Genomic DNA, 25,921 nt, shown 5'->3' with positions numbered 1-25,921 from the left:
AAATTGGATGAGAATCACCCACATAATGGGAGGGCAATCTGCTTTACTCACAGTCCACAAATACAAATGTTAATCTTAACCAAAATGAACTCTCACAATAATATCCAGAATAATGTTATCCAAATAACTGGGCACCATGGCCCAACCAAGTTATCATATAAAATTAACCATCACAATAGGTCTTGGTGGGTTTTGTTTTGATTTTAGTAGTAGTATTATTTTGGGTAATCCTGCTTAAGAGTTCACTCAGTTTCTTCAATATGTAGTTTTACTTCTTTTGGCAAATTGGGGCAGTTTTCAGCTAGTATTTCTTCAAATATATTTTCAGCCCTATCCTCTTTCTCCTCTTTTTCCAGGACTCTGATGACATGAATTTCAGATCTTTTGTTATAATCCTACAATCCTTGCTCATTTATTTTCAGTCTATTTTCTCTCTGCTGTTCAAACTGAGTGACTTATTTTCTATTTTCAAGTTCACTGATTACCTCCCATTTCTTCATTATGACATTGAGCCCATACACTAAATTTTTTATTACCGTACTATATTTTTAGCTTCTAAAATTTTCATTTGGTCTTTTTTATATATAATCTATTTCTTTCATAGAAATAGATTCTATTTCTATTCTTTTGCAGAGATTTTCTTTTTTTTTTCCATTTGTTTCAAGCATGTCCATAATTGCTGTTACAGCATTTTTATGATGGAAGCTTTAAAATCCTTGTCAGAGAATTCACACATTGGTGTCAGTTCAGTGTTAGCTTCTGTTTATTATCTTTTTTTCTGCTCAAGATGAGATTTTCTTGGTTCTTTTTATGAGTAGTGATTTTCAATTGAAATGGATATTTTAAATCTTGTTTTAGCAGACTTCCTCTGATAAGATACTACTCCAACAGGGCAAGAGAGGAACAGCCGGGTACTAAGTCCAGGTTCCTGATTCATTCTACACGGACACTCAGGGCAGGATGAACAAGAATCTCCTCATTTTTGCTAGACATGGCTGGGAGTTCAGCTTTACACAAAGCCTTCACCAATGTCACTGTAGCCTGGGGAAGCAGAGGGCCACCTCTTGACCCAAATAACCTTCACTGACACTTCAGAGGGCTGACCTTATTGCCACTGAGCAATAATAAAGACCCTGACTTTCCATTAAACATCTGTTGATACCTTGATAATACAGAAAGTGTCTCACTACCATCAGGGTGAGGTGGAAGTCTAGGCTTCCTACATGGCCTTCCCTGACACTCAGGGAGGAGAGGATTTATTGCCCAGTGGGACCGAAAATCCATGTTTCTCAGTCAGCCTTCTTTGAAATTAAGGAAAAAATAAATTCAAAGAGAATTCATACAACTTCTGTTAGCAATAGTAATAAGACGTTGTATTTTTGTTTGTTTTTGAGATATCTGTTGTTTTTGAGTGAAGAGGAAAGTTACCTCACTGTAACCTGGTGAGGGTGAAAGTCTACGTTCCTTAACAAGCCTTTGTTGGCAGGGCTGTGGGTGGGGTTACATTTTCTTCTATGGTATTTGGTAGGAGTAGAATGGTTATTATCTAATGCTTTACGGTCTTGCTACCTGGAAGCTTTCCTGATCTTCTGGACAGAGACAGCAGCCTTTTCTCGGGATTTGTTATCTGTGCCCATTTGGTATTTCTGGGTTGCTCATTTTTCTAGCACCTAATGGGCAAATAGGGAAGAAGAAAATCCAGGAAACCCAGTGTCATATATAGTTACCTGGATCCCAAAGTCCTAGGTAGTCTGCTTTCTTTTAGGATTTTATGTCTGTTTTATAAAAATAATGTTCAGGGAAATTTTTTTCAGCTGTACTAATAGGAAAAATAGGGGGAAAAATGTCTACTTCATATTTCTGGAAGGAAAGGTTAATGTAAAAATAGTGCATCTTCCTGTACATTAATTTGTAAGCTTTTATCATTTTTGTTTTACTTCATTTGTATTTTTCACAATCTTTTCTAATGATTTTTTTTTCAAATTCCTCAACAATGTCTCAAGTCAAATTGGAGGGAGAAAAAAAAGACATATCACATCTAGTCCAAGATAACCAAGCAGAAGAGTGTAAGATCCCTAAAAGCTAGTAATGGCAGTAAAAAAGTACAGATTTCTCTAATCCAGTTGCATATTTGAGTAAACATCTGCATGGGAAGGAGAGGTAGAAGTCAAAGCATCAAGGGAAGCTATGGTTTTCAGTCACTTACTACCTATATATGGTTGGTGCATGGTCACGAGTGGGTGTGTAAATATATATTCCATTGGACCAAGGATACAGCTATTTTCTTCAGTGCTATATCCACATCGGTCCCTGGCATAAAGAAGGAAATCAAGGTTTCTTGAATTAAGGAAAGAATAAATTCAAAGAGAATGTTCATACAACTTCTATTAGCAATAATAATTAGAAGTTGTATTTTTGTTTGTTTTTGAGTTATCTAGATATTAATTATCAAAATGTTTATATAACAAAATGGAGCTTTAAAAGGTATCAATAAAAAGTAAGTTACTGTCTAAAAAAGAGACACATAATAATTATAGGAAGTTCTCATGCTTGACTTTCAAATGGAAACAAATATTGTTTCTTTTCCTGTTCCATAATGGGTCACAAATCAACATTTAAGTTATAAAGATATCTAATCTATGAGGAAAACATCTATTTTTCCTATCTGGATTACTTTATTTTTCCCAATATTACTTTGAAGTTGATTCTCTATATGTTTTCAGAGCATGTTGGTTGTAAAATGTTATACAATAATTAACATATCAGATCTTATTTTTTATCACAGTACTATAACATCATTGTACAAAATATGAAGCTCATCAATAAATCGATATGGAAAGCTATATGAAATGTATTTACACAAAGTTCCCTGCCACAAAAGCTATCTAGTTTCTATATTAACTGGCAATAAGTATATGACAAATTAAATATAACTGTGTAGGCTACTTGACCTGATTCCTAATCCTCTTTTTTTTTTTAAGATTTTATTTATTTATTCATGAGACAGAGGCAGAGACACAGGCAGAGGGAGAAGAAGGCTCCATGCAGGAACCCTGACATGGGACTCTATCTCAGAACTCCAGGATCATGCCCTGGGTCGCTGAGCCACCCAGGGATCCCCCTGATTCCTAATTCTCTAGCAAATTATGATACCTAATGCCTGAGACTTTTAAATCCTCTCCAAGTGGGCATCAAATAATGATACTAGACAAAGAACAGGTGAAATGAGTAGCTCTCAACCAAGTTTCTCCAAATCACTATTTGTAAAATGTATTTGCAAAATTCTCACTAATGTTTTTAACCTCATTAGCTATCAGTATTGAAAACAATACACACTAAACATGTTTTCAGCATATAAATATGTGGAGCTAGATTCAAAAAGGATTTAAAATATCAAACTTCAAGCTGTTCAGAAAAACACAAATTCAAACACAATGTAAATGCTTTCAAAATATTTAATTTAGATTCATAAATAAAAATATATAAAATACAAATTTACCCAAGAAAATACCACTTAATACCCCAGAAGTATATAAATTCCAGTTTCTTAATTCTTCCCACCTTTAGCCTAGGGGGAAAAAAAAGATGATAGTTCAAAACAGTCCTATACTTTTACCCAATTCAGTAACTGTAAAGCTGGTTTATATTAGTAGAGCTAAAAATTCACAATATTATAAAAAGAGCCAATAATCACAGCTGCAAAAACTTGACATTTTTTTAATGACCATCTCAACAATGGCACTGGTTTCTATATTGGGTGTGGTCACAAAAAATGAACTTTCATGTTCCAATGCGTATCTACTGGATTATTTACCTTGGGATTAAAAAAAAAAAAAGTTTTTACTTTCAGTTAAATTAATTCTGGATCTACTTGTTTTATACTTTTATCCAAATTATTTATCACAAGAAGCATTTTGACATTAAATTATTAGCTACTTAAATTAAAATTAATTACTACTAAGTCCAAGGATGAAGTTTGATCAACAATAAAAAATTTCTGTATTCTACATGTGGTAGAAGGATTAAAAAAAAAAAAAAAACTTATTGTAGTAATGAATAGCCAAAAACAAACTAAATGCTTATCTATACAGGTATAATTAAACCAATTATGCATACACACACACACACACACACACACTGTGGAATACTATAGAACAAAAAATAAGTTCATACATACTGATACTAAAATACATGTCATATTGAATAAATACAGAAACAACAGATTGAGTGGAATAACATTTTCTGTAAAAACAAAGCAAAAAATTATATAATATGGTATTAGCATACATACATATACAAATACAGAGAAAAATCTCTACAAGGATGCACATCAAACTGCTAACAGTGGCTACCTTTGGGGAGAATTGTTTGAATTTAACTTCAACAATAATGTATTCCTCTATTATTTGTGGGGAAAAAATGATCTAACATGAAATTTATGGGGAAAATAATTTTTTTTGAACATGAAAAGAAAATATCTCTTTTCAGGGTTGGCTCAGTGGTTTAGCACCTGCCTTTGGCCCAGGGCGCAATCCTGGAGTCCTGGGATCAAGTACCGCATCGGGCTCCCGGCATGGGGCCTGCTTCTCCCTCTGCCTGTGTCTCTGCCTCTCTGTCTCTCTCTATATATATGTCTATCATGAATAAATAAATAAAATATTTTTTTAAAAATCTCCCTTTTCATTTATTTCCCACCAAGAAGAGAAAGTTAGCTTCACAGTATTGGTCTTGACCAGGAGGCAAATTTACATCCATCAGGTACAACTTTTCAGTTCTTGAAAGCTGTAACACACCAGTTCTCAGTTTGCTTTTTTTTTTTTTTTTTCAGTTTGCTTTAAAGGATTAAGCTTATGCAGACATACAATCAAAGAATAATGCTGTGTATGTCCCTAATATTGACATTTATCATGATTTCTGTAACAATATAAACAGTATTTTTAACCCCCTTTACCTACAATATTTTTCAGATTCATAATCATACCTTTTTTTCTAAAGAGGTAGAACCACAGAAAGATAAATCTAGTCTAGCAGTTAATTCTATAGAATTTGTTCTTGAACTTCTTCAGCTGAAAATCCTATATTCATAAACATTCTACAACTTCTCCAATGCAGAGCAACATCTAGCATTACTTTTGTAATCTATTATGTTTTCAGCACTCATCAGTCAATTGAAAACAATTCTGTACCAAAGTAAGACTACTGTCATTCTATAATTTGCATAGGCTAGCATATGCAGATATGTATAAATTATTTTTCTAAAGTAAGAGAAAAAATAAATAAATAAATAAAGTAAGACAGAGTTTAAAAGAGAAGGCAGACTCCCAAACCTCTACCTTATATTCATCCACAATAATGCTGAGAGCTTCGTGACCAGCTTTCCTCATGTCTTCCAATTCTTGTTTATGTTTTTCCTGAAAAACAGAAACAAAAAATTAAACTATGGTTTGTTCTCTTGTCTACAAAATAAGACCACTGACTCTTGCATCCATGAACCCTTAAGTGGTGTGTGGCACACTAGTGCTATAGCAAAAAACAATGAGAAAAAATAAAGTTCCATTTAAAAGCATTAAGGAGGACATTGTGTCAACAATGGAAAACAATAACTGTGAGAGGAAAACCATACTGAGAGGTGAGATAACACAAGGCAATGGTTATCTCTTGGGGCATATGGCAATTCTGCACCTGGATTAAGACCTAAGAAGGACTGTGTTACTTCAATAAGCTCAGGCCTCTCTCTATATTTTTATTAGTTCTCCAGTAATATACAGATACCAATAGTTTAATACATAACAAACTTGGAGAACCACTGGATTCAGGTGACCAACTCCCCAATTCTATCTTCCTAGCAAAGGGACGGATGAACTCTCTTTGGAGAATGTTCATATCCTGTAGAGCCTTTCTAATTTTTCAAACATTCTGTACAGGTTTCAATACAAAAGTACCAGAGCTGACAACAGATGAAAACAAAACACAGAAAAGACAAAAGGAATAGATAGGCTCATGAATGATTTAGATGTTAGTTATCAAAGAGTTTAAAATACATTATGATTCAGGGACACAGTTGGTTAAGCATCTGACTCTTGGCTTCAATTCAGATCATGATCTCAGTGTTGTGAGATCAAGCCCCAGGTTGGGCTCTGTGCTCAGCACAATCTGTTTTGGAGTCTCTCTCCCTGTCCCTCTGCCCCTCCTGTTTGTGCTTGCTATCTCTCTCTCTCTCTCTCTCTCTCTCTCTCAAATAAATAAATCTTTAAAAAAAATATGTATGATTCATACGTTCAAGAAAGTAGAGAAAAAAATGAAAATAGGATATAAATTTTCATCAGAGAACTAGAATTCATGAGAGAAACTTTACAGCTGAGAAATATACACTATTAATAACTCAACAGATGAGTAAACAAATGAAACACAGCAGAAAGCCCAATTAGATAAACAAAATTGGGGGGGGGGGGCAGGGATATTGCAGTGAAAAGAGGAATAAAACTATGCAAAATACAAAAAGAAAATCTAAAAAGACATGGGACAGAGTAAAAAGATTAAATAAACATGTAACAAAAGGATCTTTAAAAAAAATCCAAAATAAGAGAAAAAATGACATGTAGTAAGATCATAAAAATAAAATAATTGAAGCAAAATAAAAATGCAAATTTACGTCTTACACAAATTAGGATATTACATTAGTCTACATCTATTTCTGAAAAAAAAAATTAAAGATATTATAAAATACACCCCCCCCCCAAAAAAATACCCCCCCAAAAGTGAAATTTTGTGTAAAATAAAAAACAACTCCTAGGAAAAAGCACAACTTATCAAAATTTTTAAAAGATGAAACAAAAAGTCTTAATAGTCCTATTTTTATAAGAGAAATTGAATTTATTAATTAATTAAAAAAAAAAAAAAAAAAAACTTCTGACCAAGAAATTTCTAAGCTTAGATGACCGAACAGGTGACTTTTAATAAACATTAAAGAAAAAAATAAGAGAAATCTTATACAAACTCTTCCAGAGAATAGGAAATGAGGGAATACTTCCCCACATATTTTATTAGGACAGTATATCCCTTATACTTAACTTTGCAAAGATATTTAAAAGAAAACAAAACTATGAACCACTCTTTTACAAGTATAGAAACAAATTCTAAACAAAGTATTAGCTTTGTTTAGACTCAGTTATTAGCTAACTGAGTCTAGCAATATATAAACAGAATAACATATCTCAATCAAGTGGGATTTATTTTAGGAATATTGGGTTGGGAGAAGTAATATATATTATTTCAGGCTTGAGTCACAAAACTCCTCCAAAATCTTCCACACACTCCTTTTCTTCCCCTACTTGCTTGCTGAATGCCAATAGCCAAGATGACAATGAAAGCCAGGTTCTGCAGAGGGCACAGCCTCTGTCAGCTTGAAACCTTGAATGACTGCAAGGAATGACTGTATCATGACCCTAATAGACTTTAAGAGAAAATTAAACTTCAACTATATTTAGGATAAAAGATAATGCCAATAATTTTTGTCCATTAACTGCTTCCACTTATTCATCATCTCCTGTCATTTATTAGACCTTACTGACTTAACAGTTTCTATTTCATTATTAACATTTAATTTCCCTTTCTTGTATATGCCTTTATATATCTTAGTATGGCTAAGTCACTATTTCCCAAAGTTGTCTTAATATAAAAGATCACCAAGAGCACTTGTTAAAAATATGGATTTTTGTTAGCATAGTTATGAATATCTATGGCTGATGGCAGCAATCATTCTAAAGTCATTTTTCCATTTCTCTGAGAGTTGTTTCAGTAAAAAGTAAGTAACATAATAGTCCAATTACCTGGTTAGGCAAGTTATGTACTCTATTACGCTAAAAACAAGGAAACAAATAAGGACGTCACTATCAACTCATCATTTTGGATCTCCCATTCATGTCTGGTTATCTCACAAAAATATGTGACTGTTTCATATAGGGATCCTGATCCTAGGGAGGGCAACCCGTGTGCTAAATATTACCACAGTTTTTCTCTTTTCGAGATTATAAAATACGTAAATAGAAATAGGTATTCTACAATCTTCTTTCCATATCATAATGGATCATCTCAGGCAGTTCTTGGAATGCATATGTTCCACCTTCAAGCCAGTGATATATAAGAAGTTCATATAAAATCAACAAGTCAAACTATGGACATTAACAATATATATTAACATATTAAAACTCAGACAAATACAGAAAGAAATATGTTGAACTTTACTAAAACCAGCATTTTCCACACTTAACTAAACAAATACTAATTTGCTTTTTTTCTATCTTGACAATACCTAGTAGTAAGTAATCTCTTCAGTTTTGAATTGAGGAAACAGAACCAAAAAGGTCAAAAAGCTACTTAGAATTAATTAGTCTGAGTAAAAGCAAATTAACCTAGATCCATTAAGTAAAACTGAGAATCTATTCTTTTACATAATTACAAATTAAAGATGAATATGAACCATTTTACATAATTACAAATTAAAGATGAATATGAACCATTTCAATGATCAAGTTTGATAATTCAATAACTATAGTCCTGAATAATGACATAAATCATCAAAAATGTATTGATATGCTAATAAAAAAGCATAGAGTACAATGTACTAAGCAATTCACATTAAAAGTATTTTCTTAGAGACATTTCACAAGTAATCAAAATGTTCTATGGCATTATATTTTAACTGACAATGAACATTTTAACAATGGCTATATCTTCTAGAGAGAAGGAATATTAGTCCAATGCTTTGCATAGTATCTGAGAACATATCAGCTATCAATGAATGTTGGATTATGATGAAATTCTCATTACTGACATAACGGGCTTCTATAATCATTTTAGATATCAGAACTAAAATTTTGACTGTTATTATGTACTTCATAAATTTTTAAATGATATAGAGACAGTCAGTAATATTCATCATAATTCAAGACAGAAAATGTAGACTCTCCAAATACTATGAAATTTGTTGTTACTGATCACCTAAAATTTTCCCAGATGCCATTATTTGTATCAAATTTTCTCAGTAAGCATTATATTTAATTTGCACTATTACTATGTGCTAGACTGCTATGCTTTGGAGCTAAAAAGATGATGAGAATATAATAGGTATCTTCAGTCTGATAACATAAAAGATTGAGTAACCAATGTTACATTAATCCAAAGCCAGATAAAGACAATATAAGAAAAGTAGAAAGCAATGAGCCTTATAAATATAGATGTACCACTCTTCAATAAAATAGCAGCAAGCAGAATGCAAAAGCATTTTAAAAGGATTATGCGCTAAAGACCAAGTGGAATTTATCTCAGGAATGCCAAGGTGGTTCAACACACAATCAGCAATCTGTTTAATACACCATATTAAAACAATAAAGGAAAAAAAATGACCATCTCAGTATGCAGACAAACAATGACAAGATCAAACATACTTTCTTGATAAAAATACTCAACAAATTAAAAATAGAAAGCAACATCCTCAACCTGATAAGGGACATCTGTACTAACATCATACTATTGGCGAAAGACTAAAACTCTAACATCAGAAACAAAACAAGGATGTCCACTCTGGACATTTCTATTTAACATTGCACTCAAGGTGGTCTAGCAAAGGCATTAAGCAAGAGAAATAAATAAAAGGCATCCTAAGAAATTACTAGATTAGAAATGAAGAAGTGAGGGACGCCGGGGTGGCTCCGGTGGTTAAGGGTCTGCCTTTGGTTAAGGTCGTAGTCCAAGGGTCCTGGAATCGAGTTCCACATCAGGCTCCCCACAGGGAACCTGCTTCTCCCTCTGCCTATGTTTGCCTCTCTCTGTGTCTCTCATGAATAAATAAATAAAATCTTAAGAAAAAAAAGAAATGAAGTGAAACTATCCCTATTTTCAGAAGATATGGTTTCATATATATTGGAAACTACAGAATTATTAGTTCCAATAAACAATGCACTATTAGACCTAATAAACAAGTTCAGCAAAGTTATAAGATAAAAGGTCAACACACAAAAATCATGTGTATTTGTAAAACTTGCAATGAACAATCCAAACATGAAATCAAGAAAAAAATTCCATTTACATTAGCAAACAGTATATCTCCAAAGACACAAATGCTGAACATCATTAGTTATTACTGAGATTCAAGTTGAAACTGAATGTTACTATGAATTTTTCTTTTATTTTACTTATAGTTATCTTTTGTATCTGTCAGTTATCTCTTATTTAATGCTTACATTTTCTCATTTCTGAACTATTCTGTTAGATTTATACTATTTTTCAGAATGCTTCTATCTTTGTACATGGTTCCACCACAAGCCTGTTCTCCTACCCATGTTCCCATTTACTTTTAGGAAGAGGTTCCTGAATAAGGAATGAGGTGGACCTGAACAAGCCCTAGGTTATTCTAGGGCTTCCTCTTCTACCATTATTATAAGTAACAAAATGTGTGTGTGTGTGTGTGTGTGTGTGTGTGTGTGTGTGTATGTGTTTAATCAGGGTAGCCACCTCTCCAGTCCTCTCTGTTTTCTGAGCCCCTCCTCTATTGGTATCCGAACATTCTCCTTCCTTCAGTGTGTTGTGCTGTGCCTTACTTGTTCCTTTTACCATTCATCTCTGTACCTTAAGAAGGGTGCTTCCATCAGGTTATTTATTCCCAAGAGAAATGAGGTCTCAGAGCACTCTGCCAGTTGCAGCTGCTGTCCTCAGATATGTCTTCCAAGTCCTCTACTCTGTTGGCAATTATTCCTTTTGGGGCAGCGATGTCTGGATCACTAAGCTCTCGGGACCACCTTAAGTCCTCTTATGTCCCCTTCCACTAGTCTAGGACAAATGTGATAGACACCCTATGTCTCATTGTTGCCAATAGTTCTGCTCTATCAGCTTATGCTCTAGAATTCATTTAAACAACTGTCACCTACTTTTTGCTGTTGAATATAGTGTTTATTACTTTTTTTCTTTAACAAATCTTAGTCTAATTTTGCAAGAAAATCTGAGATTAAAAAACTCCACAGACTCTGTTTCTGCCATCATCATGCCAAATCCACTCTCTACTTTTTTTTTAAATAAATTCATTTTTTATTGGTGTTCAATTTGCCAACATACAGAATAGCACCCAGTGCTCGACCCGTCAAGTGCCCCCCTCAATGCCCATCACCCATTCACCCCCACCCCCCGCCCTCCTCCCCTTCCACCACCCCTAGTTCATTTCCCAGAGTTAGGAGTCTTTATGTTCTGTCTCCCTTTCTGATATTTCCTACCCATTTCTTCTCCCTTCCCTTCTATTCCATTTCACTATTATTTATATTCCCCAAATGAATGAGACCATATAATGTTTGCCACTCTCTACTTCTTGGAATATTTTGCTTCCATGGTTCTCTTCCTGTCTATTCCTTCTCGGTCTGTTCCACTGGTTCCTTTCCACTGCCCCAACTTTGAGATGCAGAAGTTACCTGGGAATCAGATCTCTTCTTTAACTTCTTCAACTTCTAACTGAGCTTAATTAATTCTCTTGCCTTAAGTATTATCTATATACAATATTTATTTATTTATTTATTTATTTATTTATTTATTTGCACAACTTCTTAATTTATATCTCCGACTTTGCCATGGCTGATCCCCAGGTTCATATACCTAACTATCTACTAAGGTTTTTACATGGATATCTAAAAAGAATTCCAAGTTCAACTTGGGAAGGTGAAATTTTACTTGCCATTGAATATATGCATCTCAAATGGTGCCCTGTATATAATATCAGCTTGAAAAATAAGGACGGAATAAAGAAGAGAGAGAGTGGACAAATTTGAATGCCAAATATATCTGGAAAGTGAAAAGGGTGTTTCAAAGAGAGAGAGAGAGAGTTATTTAACATCATAGTAAGTATATTAAAAATGTATTTAAAACCTGGTCTTCAAAAAGGAGGTTATTAATATAGGTTGACATAAATACTTATTAAGTGAATGAATGAAATTGTGATCAACATTCTTTTCCTGATGCAAGCTCAGCATATAAGCTAACAAAACTCTGGGGCATTTTTTTTAATCTGTTAAATGAGAGAGTTGAATTTAATCACTTTCTAAAATACCCTTCCAAGTTTCTTCATGCTATTCTGTGATATAGTAGTCTGAAACTAGATCAACCAAACTCCCTTTGCTTACTCCAAAGTTACTGACCGTAATCACAGAACCACATTGTAACACACAGGCTGCCCAGTTACCAAAAGAAAACACAGGAATAACCAGATAGTCCTACATGGCCTAAAATTTTTATTTGAAGAATACAGAGCCAAAAATGTACAACCTATCTTCAAAGTAGTCAAGACCAAATTTGACCACAATGATAACTTTCTTTCAAAATGTCAAACCCAAAACCATCACTAGAAAGGGAGGATTCAGGAAAATGCCTTCATCTTAAATAATATTACAGACTTTTTAAATACGAAAAGACTTGAAAGGTAAGCCATCCCATTGTATTCATTTTATAAATGAGGAAACTGAGGCGTAGAGAGGTCAAGAAGTTTGTTCAAGGTCACTTAGTTCAGTAAGGACAGGGTGAAGCCTAAATCGGATCTGCTGACAGCTAGCTGAAAATTTTAGGGAAAAATATCCTGTCAAAGATTGAACTAACTTGAGTATATTTTCTTTACCAATAGATTTGTTTTCTACATAAAACTCAATAATACATTAAAAATCTCAATTAATACACAGACTCATATATATAATTAATACACAGTCATGCCTTCTGATGAAAGTAAGACACAAACTGGTCACTCTTGGTAAAACCTGACATAGTCATTCACAACTTATTACTGCCAACCAAAAATTTTGATCTGACAAGAAAGATGTAAAGTAAGGTGCTTTTCAAAGCTTATCAGAAGCCCATTCCAATAAATTGTCCATTACCCATAATCACTCTGATACTATGCCTTGACAAAATTATTAAATATACATAGGTCTAATACCCTTAATATGTCTGGACATGATTGGTATTGAAAATTTATCTGCTGAATACATACTTATGTTAATAGAGATCACATAATTAACAAACAGAATTACCTTACAAAAAAATGGGAAATTAGTAATTTTTAAAAGTAATCATAATTGGTATACTAATGACAAAACTCAATTCAGATATCTGAAACAAAATTTAAACAATTTTTTAAAGACTAAACTATGGCACAAACTGATAAACATTTCTCAATTCATATTATATTATTGTTGGCCATTCACAAACCAAGTAGAACCCATATTAATCACATCTAGCAAATTAATCCATGCATAGTAACAGGATCTTGCACCACATAGGTGGTTAAAAGCCAATATTTGATTCATATATTTGGAATGAATTACTACAGTATTTAAAAAGGGAGAGAAGAATAAAAGTAAGAGAAAGGAAGGAAGGGAGGGAGGGAAGAAACTTCAAAGACCAATTAACCATTATATTTTATCTATTAGAAAGTTGTTGCTTCTCACCTTTTAAATTCTTTGGCCAAGGGCAAGTCTATAATTAGAATGAACATAATTTACAGCAGGTAATTAGCTAATAACATTTGATTGAGAAAGGTTTTCCAATTTAGCCTCGCCACTTTCTCTGAAGCCACAAGATTACATTCCTTTCACAACAACTAATCAACTATATTGGATAAGGCAGCCATAAACACTTCCAGATATTCCAAAAGGAAAGTTGCAAAGAAATCAAAATAAAGATAATGGGATAACAACCAACCAATGCACTAAAAAGGTTTTGACTGAGAAATGGTATAACCCACCCCCTACCACCAACACACCAAAATCTGTACAATCCCACACACCAAAGTGGCCTAACTATAAATGTCAGAGAAGCACAAATAAGAACAGATTATCCCATATGCATCTTTGTCAAAACAGAATAAGAACAACAAAACACTACCTCTCCATCTTTCACTGATCCTACATTTGACAGTTGTAACAAGCCTAGTTGATTTCTAAAAGAAAGTAAGTTTCACTGGGATGACACAGCATTGTGGGACAAGAAGTCTTTCTCACTGAATAGTGTTTAATCTCTTATCTCCTCATTCTATCTCATTCCTTAGCCCCTCTATACAATAAGTAATAATACATGACAAAATCTTTCAAACTCAGTCTCACAGGCTAATTCAAATATGTAGCCAAATAAAAAAACAGGAGAGAAAAACAATTCAATCATGTAAGAATCAGTCTACAGGAATAAAGTAGTACATATGGAAATAGAGCACCTTTGCCATAGTAAACTGTACCCAGTACTGAAAGAAACACCTTAGTAAATCTGTCCCTTTGGCTTATGATTTCCAAATTATTGAAAGGATTAATTTTCATCTCTGGCCCTATCCCATTAAGGGCTGCCTTAATACACAGCATGGATTTCAACAGCAAAAGAATACAAAACCATCAGCTTTGCTGAATCCTCTCAATCAGAAACAAAATAACAAAAACTCCTGGAAGTTTCCTAACAAATACAATGATGAAAGTGTGCAAATAATCCCACCATGTATTCACACTAGCATAGATGTAATTGATTGTTCTATATGCTAACTTTTAGACACGCATATAACATTGTTACCTGTGGTTTTTGAACAAGGGTTCTATGTGTATGTTTCATGCTAGGGCCCACAAGATCTTACAACAGTGCCATTATTGTTGTCCTTATCGTTTCTCCATTAGCACAACATTCCCTCTACCAACTACAATCTGTTAAAGAGTAAGGGCCAAATTCTGCACAGAATTCTGCACAGAAGAATATGGCCTCTTGCATGTAACTCAGGCTAAATTCCTGGCTAATGTGTTGACTGAACTGGCCCTGTTCCAACTGCTACTTCAATGTCACCTTATTATTTGCTTCAATAGGAAAGGCATAAATTCCACTCTGCATCAGATTTTTAAAAAATTACTATTTATCATAAACTTTGTTAAAGGCTTCAAAGGCAAAGTGCTTTGAGATTCAGATGATCAAAACTAACTCAAGCCAAGCAGGGGAAAAAAGGACATGGAAAGGAGGAAAAGAAGATAAAGGAAAAGAGGAAGAAAGGATGGAGAAGGCGGGAGTAGGAAAGAACAAACACATAGTTTGCAATCATAAAATGGGTTGCACCTATTTGTGCCAAGATCTTGTGGGCCCTAGCATGAAACATACACATAGAACCCTTGTTCAAAAATTAAGAATTTCAGGATGGCAACAGCAGATCACTAAACCAAGCATGGCACCCCTGAAATCACAGGGCCCTGTACAAATGCACACGTTGTATGCCCCTGAAGCCAGTCCTGCTTAAAAACACTGACAAAGGAAAAGTGGTAACAGTCAACAGCCTTGCCAGAAAACCCTACAGTGAAGCCTCCTCTACAAGAAGTTCCAGTCAACCCTTTGTGCCTCACTCTTAAAAAGAGATATCTATGAATCAGTCATTTAAAGAAAAGCTCTTTAAAAAGGCCAGAACACGGTAATGGAAAAGGGGGAAGGGAGGGGGGAAAGCACCTTGGAAGAAACATTATGTAAGAATAAAAAAATAACACTAACATCGTCAAATGAGAAGATACAACACCTATAAAACAAGTACCAAATGCTATTTTAAAAAAAAGATTCAAAGAACAAACAAACAAAACTCTTAGGAATTCAAAACATAATATGTACAAAAACATTAGCAAAAGACTTGGGAAATGAAATAAAGTCAGTTTCTCTTCTCCAGAAGGGAGAGGGGGAAAAAAAGGGGAAAGGAAATAGATACAGTATGACAATCCAGTGGATCCAGGACCCAAATATCAGATGTTACAGAGAACAGATAATAGATATTGTTATCCAAATAACAGAGAAGTTATTCATCAAAAATAATACAAAGAATTCCCCAGATCTAAACACTAATACAGCAAAGTGATGCCTTGAGTTCCTCCACAATGGACAAATACAGATTTATCTCCAGCACTAGGACACACTTATAAGGGCCTCCAGGAAAAAAACAACTAGATCATCCAAACAGCTTAATATTTACAATATTGCTTGGTTTATAATCAAGTAAGGAAAATTCCAAAGGAGAAAAAAAATTTTTTTAAAACCTGAACTGAAATCTAATTTTTACATAAGGAAGCATTCCTAAAAGTCAAACTTGTCTCAAAGACAAAGGTCATTATATAAGATTTTCAACCAGAATAGCAAGTCCTGGGGTGACACCAAATAAAAATAACTAGTTATTAGACAATTACAGTACAAATAGAGACCCTGAAAGTACAGTACTAGTAGTGCCAGGACAGTTGATACTCCCTGTTCCCAAAAGAAGCAAGCATAAAACACCTGTGAAAGAATTCTAAACTAAGACCCAGGAATTAAATTAATTGAGATCACATATATGAGCTCACAATAAAAACAGAAGAACTGCGTGAAAAAAATCATGAGTAAGAATACACAGAAAACAATATTCACTTAAAAAGTTGACCAAGAAGGGGCAATTAATTATAACGTCATTTAAATACCAATAGCATTTATATAACTATTATAAACACTGAATACTGGTATAATCAAATTTATGATACAACTATGATGAAAGAATGAAAAAACTCTATCGGCCATAAGAATTTACAACATCTGGGCAACCTGGGTGGCTCAGCGGTTTAGTGCCACTTTCGGCAGGGCATGATCCTGGAGATCTGGGATCGAGTCCCACGTCGGGCCCCCTGCATGGAGGCTGCTTCTCTATCTGCCTGTGTCTCAGCCTCTCTCTCTCTGTCTCTCATAAATAAATAAATAAAATCTTTAAAAAAAAAAAAGAATTTACAACATCTGAAAAATCAAGAAGTGGCAAAATTTTAAGGTATTATTTAGAAATATGGACATAAATATTAATTTAACATTCTGAAAGCTGTTGCTGAAGGGGGCAGAAAAATGGCAGGAATAGGGAAAAAATCTATAAATGTTGTTTTCATCATAAGATATTTAGAATTACAGGACTCTTTATATTTATAATTTTAATAAGACTTTTTTAAGGTAGAAGCATTACCTGTGTTAGATCTTATACTCTACAGTAACTGTGGAAAGTAAATGAATAAATAACCAGAAACCCTAGCCTTTCTGTGTTGAGTAACAATATCTAAATGCATAAGATTTTATGTACAGGGTAGTGAATTAAAAGGTCAGAAACCACTTAAAATGTTTACAATGGGGAACTTGTTAAATAAATGATAGTACATTTATTCAGTAGATTATTAAGGAACTTTTATTGTACTGATATGAAATAATCTAAGTTATATTCTTAAGTGAAAGAGCACATGATACATTTCCTCATTTAAAAAAATAGGATGAAATAATGCAGGCATACCTCAAAGATATTGCTGGCTATAGTTACCACCACAACAAAGGGAATATCACACTAAAGTCAAATTAACTTTTTGGTTTCCAGTGCACATAAACTTATGTTTTCACTATATTATAGTCTATTAAATGTGAAATAGCATTACGTCTAAAAAAGAAAACTATATATATATATATATATAAATTTAAAAATACCTTATTGTTAAGAAATACTGACCATCATCTTAGATTTCAGTAAATCCTAATCTTTTTGCTGGTGTAAGGTCTTGCTTTGATGCTCATGGCTTTCAACTGGTCAGGGGGGTGGTTGTTGAAGGTTGGGTGTCTGTGGCAATTACTTAAAATAAGACATCAGTGAAGTTTGCCACACTGATTGACTCTTTCTTTCATGAGTGATTTCTCTGAAGCTTGTGATGCTGCTTGATAGCTTTTCATCCATAGCAGAACTTTCAGAATTGGAGACAATCCCCTCAAACCCTGCCACTGTTTTATCAGCTAGCATTGATGCAATAATTAATCCTTTGTTATCACTTCTAAACTTTTCACAGCATTTCACCAGGAGTAGATTCCATCGCAAAAAACAAACAAACAAACAAACAAAAAAAAAACTTTCTTTGCTCATCAGTAAGAAGCAACTCCTCAACCATTCAGGTTTTATCATGAGATTGAACTAATTCAGCAATATCTTCAGACTCTGCTTCTAGTGCTAGATCTCTTGCTATTCTTATCATACCCGCAATTACTCCCTCCACTTAAATCTTGAACCCCTCCAAGTCATCCATAAGTGTTAGAATCAATTTTGCCCACATGCTTGTTCAAGTTAATATTCTGACCTCTTTCCATGAATCACAAATGTTTTTAATGGCATTTAGAATGGTGAATCCTTTCCAAAAGGTTTTCAATTAGCTCTGCCAAGATCCATTACAGGAATCATGACCTACGGCAGCTTAAGCAGCCTTATGCAATGTATTTCTTAAATAAGAAGACTTGAAAATCAAAATTATTTCTTGATCCATGGGCTGCAGAATGGATGTTGTTCACAGGCATAAATACATGAATCTCATTGTATATGTCTATCAGAGCTCTTGGCTGACTAGGTCCATTGTCAGTGAGCAGTCATATTTGAAAGATTCTTTTGTTTTAAGCAGTAAGTCTCAACAGTGGACTCTAAATATTTAGTAAAGAACGTTATAAACTAATGTGCTGTCATATAGTTTTGTTGTTCCACTGACAGAAAAGAATACAGGGAGAGTAGATTTAGTGTAACTCTTAAGGAACTTAGGATTTTTGGAATAGTAAGTGGACATTGGCTTCAACTTCAAGTCACCAGCTGCCTTAGCCCCTAATAGGAGAGTCAACCTGTCCGTTGAAGATATGAAGACAGCACTGAGTTCTCTCTAGCTATGAAAGTCCCAGATGACATCCTCTTTCAACAGAAGTCTGTTTCACGCACAATGAAAATCAGTGTTTAGTGTCATTAATTGCCTTAGTCACACCTTCTGGGTAACTTGCTGCGGTATGTACATCAGTTCTTGCTGCTCCACCTTGCATTTTGAACTTATGGAGACGGTTTCCTTCCTAAACCTCAGAAACCAAGCTCTGCTAGCTTCCAACTTTTCTTCAGTAAGCTTCCTCACCTCTCTCAGCCTTCATGGAATGAAAAGGAGTTAGGATTGGGATGCCTGGGTGGCTTAGTGGTTGGGCATCTGTCTTTGACTCAGGGTCTTGGGATCAAGTCCCACATCAGGATCCCTGCAGGAAGCCTGCTTCTCCCTCTGCCTGTGTCTCTGCCTCTCTCAAATAAATAAATAAATAAATTCTTTAAAAATAAATTTTAAAAAAGTTAAGTCAAAATAAAAGGAGTTAGGGTCTTGCTCTGGATTAGGCTTCAGTTTAGGGGAAATGTTATAGCAGATTTGATCATCTGTCCAGACCACTAAAACTTTCTCCATGTTAGCAATAAGGCTGTTTTATTTTTCATATCTATCATTCATGTCTTTACTGCAGTAGTACTTTTAATTTCCTTCAAGAACTTTTCCTTTGCATTCACAACTTGGCTGTTTGGTGTCAGAGGCCTAGCTTTTCCTAAGCTTAATCATTTCTAGCTTTTGATTGAGAGTGAGAGATGTGCAATTCTTCGTTTTACTTGAATACTTAAGGGCCATTCTGGGGTTATTAATTGACCTAATTTAAATATAGTGCCTCAGGAATAAATAGTGAAGCCTGGACGAGAGAGAGAGAGAGAGAGAGAGAGAGAGAGAGAGAGAGAGAGAGGACTGGCTGTGGTTGGTGGAGCAGTCCCAGAACACACGCATTTATTAAGTTCAGTGACTTATATGGGCGAAGTTCATTACAATTACAAGGGCAGTATCAAACATCACTGATCACAGATTGCCATAACAAATATAATATTTGAAAAAAAAAAAGACCTCCCTTATCCCACATACAATCAAGTGCTATTTCTACTAATGTGTTCCTCTACTTGCCTTCCTCCCATTCTCTCAAATCCACCCTAGCAGGGCTTCATTGCCACAACCACACCAAAACTGCCCATCAAGATAACAAATGGCCTACTGCATTAGTTTTCCATTGCTGCCATACAAATTACTACAAACCTAATGGCTTATTATGTTATAGTTCTGTACGTTAAAAGACAACATAAGTCTCACAGCGTTAAAATCAAGGTGCTAGCAAGACTGTTCCTTTCTGGAGGCTTTAGGGAAGATCCTTTTCCTTGCTATTGCCATAACTGAATTCCCTGCACACAGTTCCCATTATCTCAGAACCAGGAAAGAGGGCATCAAATTCTTCTCATGCTTCCCTCTCTCTTTCTCTCACTCACTCTATGTCTCTCCATACACAAACATAAACACACACACACACACACACACACACACACACACACTTACACACAACACACCACAGCCAGGAAAGGTTCTCCACTTTTAAGGACTATGTGATTAAATTGGGCCCACCAAGATAATACAGGATAATTTCTGTACCTCAAGATCCAGAAACTTAGTCACATCTGTAAAGTCCCTATTGCCATACAAAGTAACATGTTCACAAATTCTGGGATTTAGAGTATGGGGGTGGAGAGGGGCATTATTCTGCCTAACACACCTATACAATAGTTATTTCTCAATCTTCACTTTAAGTAACCTGTCAACAACATCTGACAGACCTGACTACTCCTTTCTGAAACACTCTTCTCTTGGCCAGAAAAACCAACTTCTCAAGAAGTTCTCCTTCTACCCCACTAATTCCTCTTTATCTTTTCCAAATATTGAAGTGCTTCAAATTCCAGAAGTAATGATAATGAGGATGAAGAAATGTCTATGCAGAACTGTAGTTTGCAAAGGAATCCTGAGTGTAATAGGCCCAATAATGGTCCCCCAAAGATAAATGCCTCCTAATTCCTGGAACCTGTGAATATATCAGGTTACACAGCAAAGGGGAATTGAGGTAGCAAATGGAATTTAACATTGCCATCAGCTGGCTTTTAAAGAGGGAGCTTATCCCGGCGAGTCCAATATCATCACAAGAGTTCCTGAATGTGGAAGAGAGCAACAGAACGTTCTGTGTCAGAGTGATGCGATAGGAAAAAGCCACAACCAGCCATTTCTGGCTTTGAAGATGGAAGGGGGCCATGAGCCAAGGAATGTGGGCTGTTACAACAGCAGAGAATTCTAATTCACTGGTGTTCCTGCAACCCTTTCAGAAAGTTCATAAACTCAAACTATTTTCATAAAAATACTAAGATGTTATTTGTCCTTTTTACTCTCATTCTCCCATGAACATACAATGGATTTTTCCAGACACAGCAGAACCTGTGATACCACCAAAGACTGAATAAAGCAGAAGATATGATAATCTAGAGGTCTTCCATAACACCAGAGAGTACAGAGATTTGCAGAAATGTACAATACTATTCTTCTCACTAAATTTGTTTTTAGTTTGAAAAAAAGAGTTGTTTTCATTTAAAAATTGTTGTTTTATGTAATATGTATATAAATGTAATAGGTTACATGTAATAGGCTTGCTATTTCTTAAATTAGTAAATATTTTTAAAATTTCTGTTTTATATTATAATATGGTAAATATCAATAGATATAAACCACATAATCAAATGCTCTTTGGGATTTGTAATAATTACTATGGGTGTAAAATGGTTCTAAATACCACAATGTTTTTCAGCCACTGAGTTTACTATGTGCCAAACACAGCTCCAAGTAGTATACACACTGACACAGTGACTTAATTCTCATAATCACCCTAATACAGAAGTACTATGTTTTTCCTTATTTTACAGATGAGGAAATTGAAGGTCATGAGGAGTAAGCAACATATTCTAAACTAAACTTTTCTACACAAAGATATTCTGGAATAGCATGACTTTAAAATAGTAATGAAAATAAAAATAGTAATCTAAATGTACAAGATAATTTCAAAAATTATTCCTATAATGGGGAGTATCATGCAGTTATGTCTGTGAAGAATTCATAACTATATGGGAAATGTTTAAGTTAAGTTAGCTAGATAACAACATACAAATCATATGAATATGACCACATTCAAAATATTCATTAAAAAGAAAAACATCAAATGCACATTGTTATTTAGTGGAAGTATTATGGATAATTTTATAAGTTTTGGCATGAAAGACACTTACCTCCAAGGAACAGGGATTACCCATCAAAATTATAAATTGAAAGAATGATAGTAAAATTGACCATTTCAAATGAGGGACAATTGGCATGGAAAAGCTACTTGATAGTAAGGCTTTAATAAACACTCAGTAACTTGAACCAACAACGATGCTGGAAAAGTTTTTGCATATCATCCAGATAAAACACAGCACTATTAGAACAAAGGCTTTTTTATGAAAGGAATGTGAATAAATACATTGAAAAATGGTAAATACCTTCTTCGGTTAGTAGCAACTCTAAGAAAATGGAAATTTACCTCTAATGATCCATATAAATACATAAATTTAAAATAAGTTATCAGATTTAACTTTAGAAATAAAAATTTTCCCATAGAGCATTCTGGCAATAGCTAGTTTTTGTTTTATCTTCTTTAAGGTAATAAAACAATGAATTTATCTATGGCCACAAAAGCGTAAGCAATGACAGACGTTCCTATTCTCCTCTCCATATTTATGCTTGCAATCATTCCCACAATGCTTCTTCCTTTTCCAGGAATAAAAAATATTATGCGTGCTAGAAATAACAATTTATTAGGATTTGAACAAAACCCTTCAAGGTCTAGAAAATAAATTAGTTACCAATGGACTAAGCCTAATCCTGCCAGATGCTAACCTAAAACAAAATTGTGAAGTTGAATTATTAAGCCCTTTACAAGTTTTCCTTAAGAGATAATGTAACCACAACTACAAAAAAATCACACTGTAACCACTACTAAAATGTCCAGTATGTGTAATAATATACAGTATAAATCTTGTTTGTTCTAATAGAACATAAGGAACTCTTTCAAAAATCACATTTAGCAGTAGGATATGGGTATGTCCCAATTTTCCAATAATTATTATTCTGATTAGTGTATCTATGAATCAGATTCTCTTCCTGCCCTGCCATCAATTACTAATTATTTTCTGCTCACAGCAAACCAGGCTAGACGAGAATAAAATATTCCAACCAATTCCACTGTGGGAGTATCCCGTTCTTTTAAATTAGTGCCCTAGTGACTGGGAGTTGCCTGTTTATTTTTTCCCATTTATTACTAAGAAATTAGATAAAATAACTGTGTTTCCTTGGGAATGGGTTTGGTATAAGAAAAAAAGCAAGAGGAGCTACTTTTTGTTTTTCAGTGTCCTGGTTAAAGGTAGCTCAAACACTATTCTCTGAAAATAAACCAATAATCACTTCTGAGAAAGTTAAAATCCATGGCAAAATATCTTTGCTGTATGAGATGAAAAAAAAAAATTTGTGTTTTTTTTTTTTTTTTTCTCTCGGTTTTCTTATAGGGACAAACAGTCCTGACTCCTCTATAGACCATGATAGCAACACTGTTTACATACAAGATTCGGTACTCAAAAAGCTGTCCCCCCACCAAACAAATGGTAACATATTTAATAATCTCTAAAAACAAAAAGAAAAGGCAGTGGGGAGATGTTTGCCATATGTTAGAGTTCTATTCAAAATGGTTAAAGAATTTCAATAAAATACCTTGAAATTTTAACCCTGAATAAAACAGTAACTAACATTTGATATCTCCTTTAAGTAGATAATTACAGTAAAATTTGTAGTAAAAAGAGCACATATGGTAAGGTTAACCCAATCTTAAGTCTGGGAAACATACTAACTGTACGGTCTAGGACAAGCAATATACTACCTCTATCACCCTCTTTACCTGTATAATAGGGTAACTGATGCCAATCATACTGTTTTATGGTAGAAATTCGGTGAAAGAAAGTACGCTAAGTGATTAGTTTAGTGTTTGGTATACAGCAGACAAATGCTGAAGTAAAGAGGCACCTTGTGTGGAATCTGGGTCCCAGAAAGGGACACACAGAACTCCAACATCCTCTGTGTTTTCTCTTTACCCAATATAGCTAGCTAACTTCTCTAACACTGACAATAGCTAATCATCAGATGGGCTAACTGACTTGCAGTAGGGGGTCATGTTGTATGAGAGAAAAGTTTTAAACATTAGAATCACACAGATTACAATAAAGTGCTATAGTGTAGGAGAAACAAATGGAACAGCCTGACTGAGGGCACAGCTACTTCATATTTCCAAGGCTTACAGTAATTATGTTTGTCTATTTATAGAGAGAGGTTGTTATTACTCTTTGCTTGCTCACTTTGGGGACCAAGTGTTTTTGCTTCTCCCAGTACCCAGAGTTAAATTTTGTATAAGCTAACTGCCTATGGCATACTCCATCAATTTCCTTACCTTATTAGGCAAACCAGAAAAATACTTTAAGTGAAAAAATAAAGTAAAATCAATGCATACTTAGGAGCAAATACAGGTGACAAAAATTTGGGTTCCAGAATTTGCTTTACATAAAGGGAAATGTCCACAAAGCCAAATACAGAAGCCACCTACCCTTCTTCAAGATTTCTACCAAGGCTAGTTATCTGGTTTCTAAGCTGTTAGCAGATTAGAAGGGGCAAGGGAAAGAGCATACGGTATGCAGGCACAGGAAGAAATAAAAACAGATGATTTTAAGTTAATTGATCTCTTTTTTTTTTTTTTTTTTTTTATTTATGATAGTTACACACAGAGAGAGAGAGACAGAGAGGCAGAGACACAGGCAGAGGGAGAAGCAGGCCCCATGCACCGGGAGCCTGATGTGGGATTCGATCCCGGGTCTCCAGGATCGCGCCCTGGGCTAAAGGCAGGCGCTAAACCGCTGCGCCACCCAGGGATCCCTAATTGATCTCTTTAATGAAAAGGGAACTATTTATTAGTCATACCAATAAAAGAAATGAGAAGCTCATTATTAGGAGCTTTAAAAAACTACTTTAAATAAAACTTGTTTTCCTCTTCAAAAACCATTCTTTTAAATTGTCTACGGTAATCAAGCAGGGAAAGAACAATAGAAATAATATGAACAAATAAGTCAATTGGAGAAGGACAACCATCTTATGGTTTCACTCATACATGGAATATAAGAAATAGTGAAAGGGATTATAAGGGAAAGGAGGGGAACTGAGTGGGAAAAATCAGAGAGGGAGACAAACCATGAGAGACTCCTAACTTTGGGAAACAAAGAGTTGCAAAAGAGGAAGTGGGTAGGGGAATGGGGTAACTGGGTGATGAGCACTAAGGAGGGCACTTGATGGGATGAGCACTGGGTGTTATACTATATGTTGGCAAATTGAATTTAATTTAAAAAATAAATAAATAATGGAAATAAATGGACTCCCAAACTGAACGTGGTAAAGTGATTGTTTTATAGAGAAGAAAACTCCCATGCTACCTTCAGCACCTTATATTCTTTAGGCTGTTATAATTCTGACAAAATAAAACTAGTAAACACCTTCCCCCAACTTGAGACTGTAGGACTGACTATAAGACACAAACGCGCACACACAAATTCTCACAGAAGTCATTTCAACTCCAAATAAAAGACAAGCAAGGAAGTCCATGTTACGTATAGAAACAAACCAAAATAAATCACCAGGCATATTTTTTAAATGGTAATAACTAAGCAATTGTAGAGAAGGTCTCCTGCAGAAATGTTACTAAAAAAAACAGGGAAACATTTTGGAAAATTTATTAGTCATATTTGCATTAAAACTTTAAAAAGCAAATATACATGTAAAACTAGACAAGACAGGCATAAAGTCTACATATTCTGAGGTAAGAAAAAGCCATATAAAAATTATATCAATGATTCCTAATTATAAAACTGAAACCAAGGCAACAAAGAGATTCTAAAATGAAGCAAAAAGATAATGAAACATGAGATTCCCTGAAAAATGTCTCAGAAATACAAAAAGAGTTAAAGTGAAAGGCAAAAGATTAGACAATAGAGCCACTTGTTTCAAATAGAGCTGACCACAATATTCACAGATTCCATATATGTGAATTCGCCTACTAAAATCAATACTCTAGACACATTACAGAGGTCATTTGT

At 34.4% G+C, this 25,921-nt stretch overlaps 1 protein-coding gene across 8 annotated transcripts in view; it reads right to left on the bottom strand.

Moving 5' to 3' along the window:
• CCDC91 (coiled-coil domain containing 91) overlaps positions 1–25,921 on the bottom strand; it is a 332,875-nt gene that overhangs the window by 155,656 nt on the left and 151,298 nt on the right. For all 8 annotated transcript variants that reach the window (XR_005379978.1, XR_005379979.1, XR_005379981.1 and 5 more), the window contains one exon: positions 5,334–5,411. Coding sequence is in view for 4 of the 8 variants with exons in the window: in XM_038577155.1 (XP_038433083.1) it covers positions 5,334–5,411 (78 nt within the window). In the remaining 4 variants the exon portion in view is untranslated. The remainder of the gene's footprint in view (positions 1–5,333; positions 5,412–25,921) is intronic.

Source organism: Canis lupus, chromosome 27 (assembly GCF_011100685.1).
Source record: "Canis lupus familiaris isolate Mischka breed German Shepherd chromosome 27, alternate assembly UU_Cfam_GSD_1.0, whole genome shotgun sequence".
NCBI lineage: Eukaryota > Metazoa > Chordata > Mammalia > Carnivora > Canidae > Canis > Canis lupus.
Note: the sequence above shows the minus strand (reverse complement) of the source record. Positions and strands in the feature narration are given on the sequence as shown.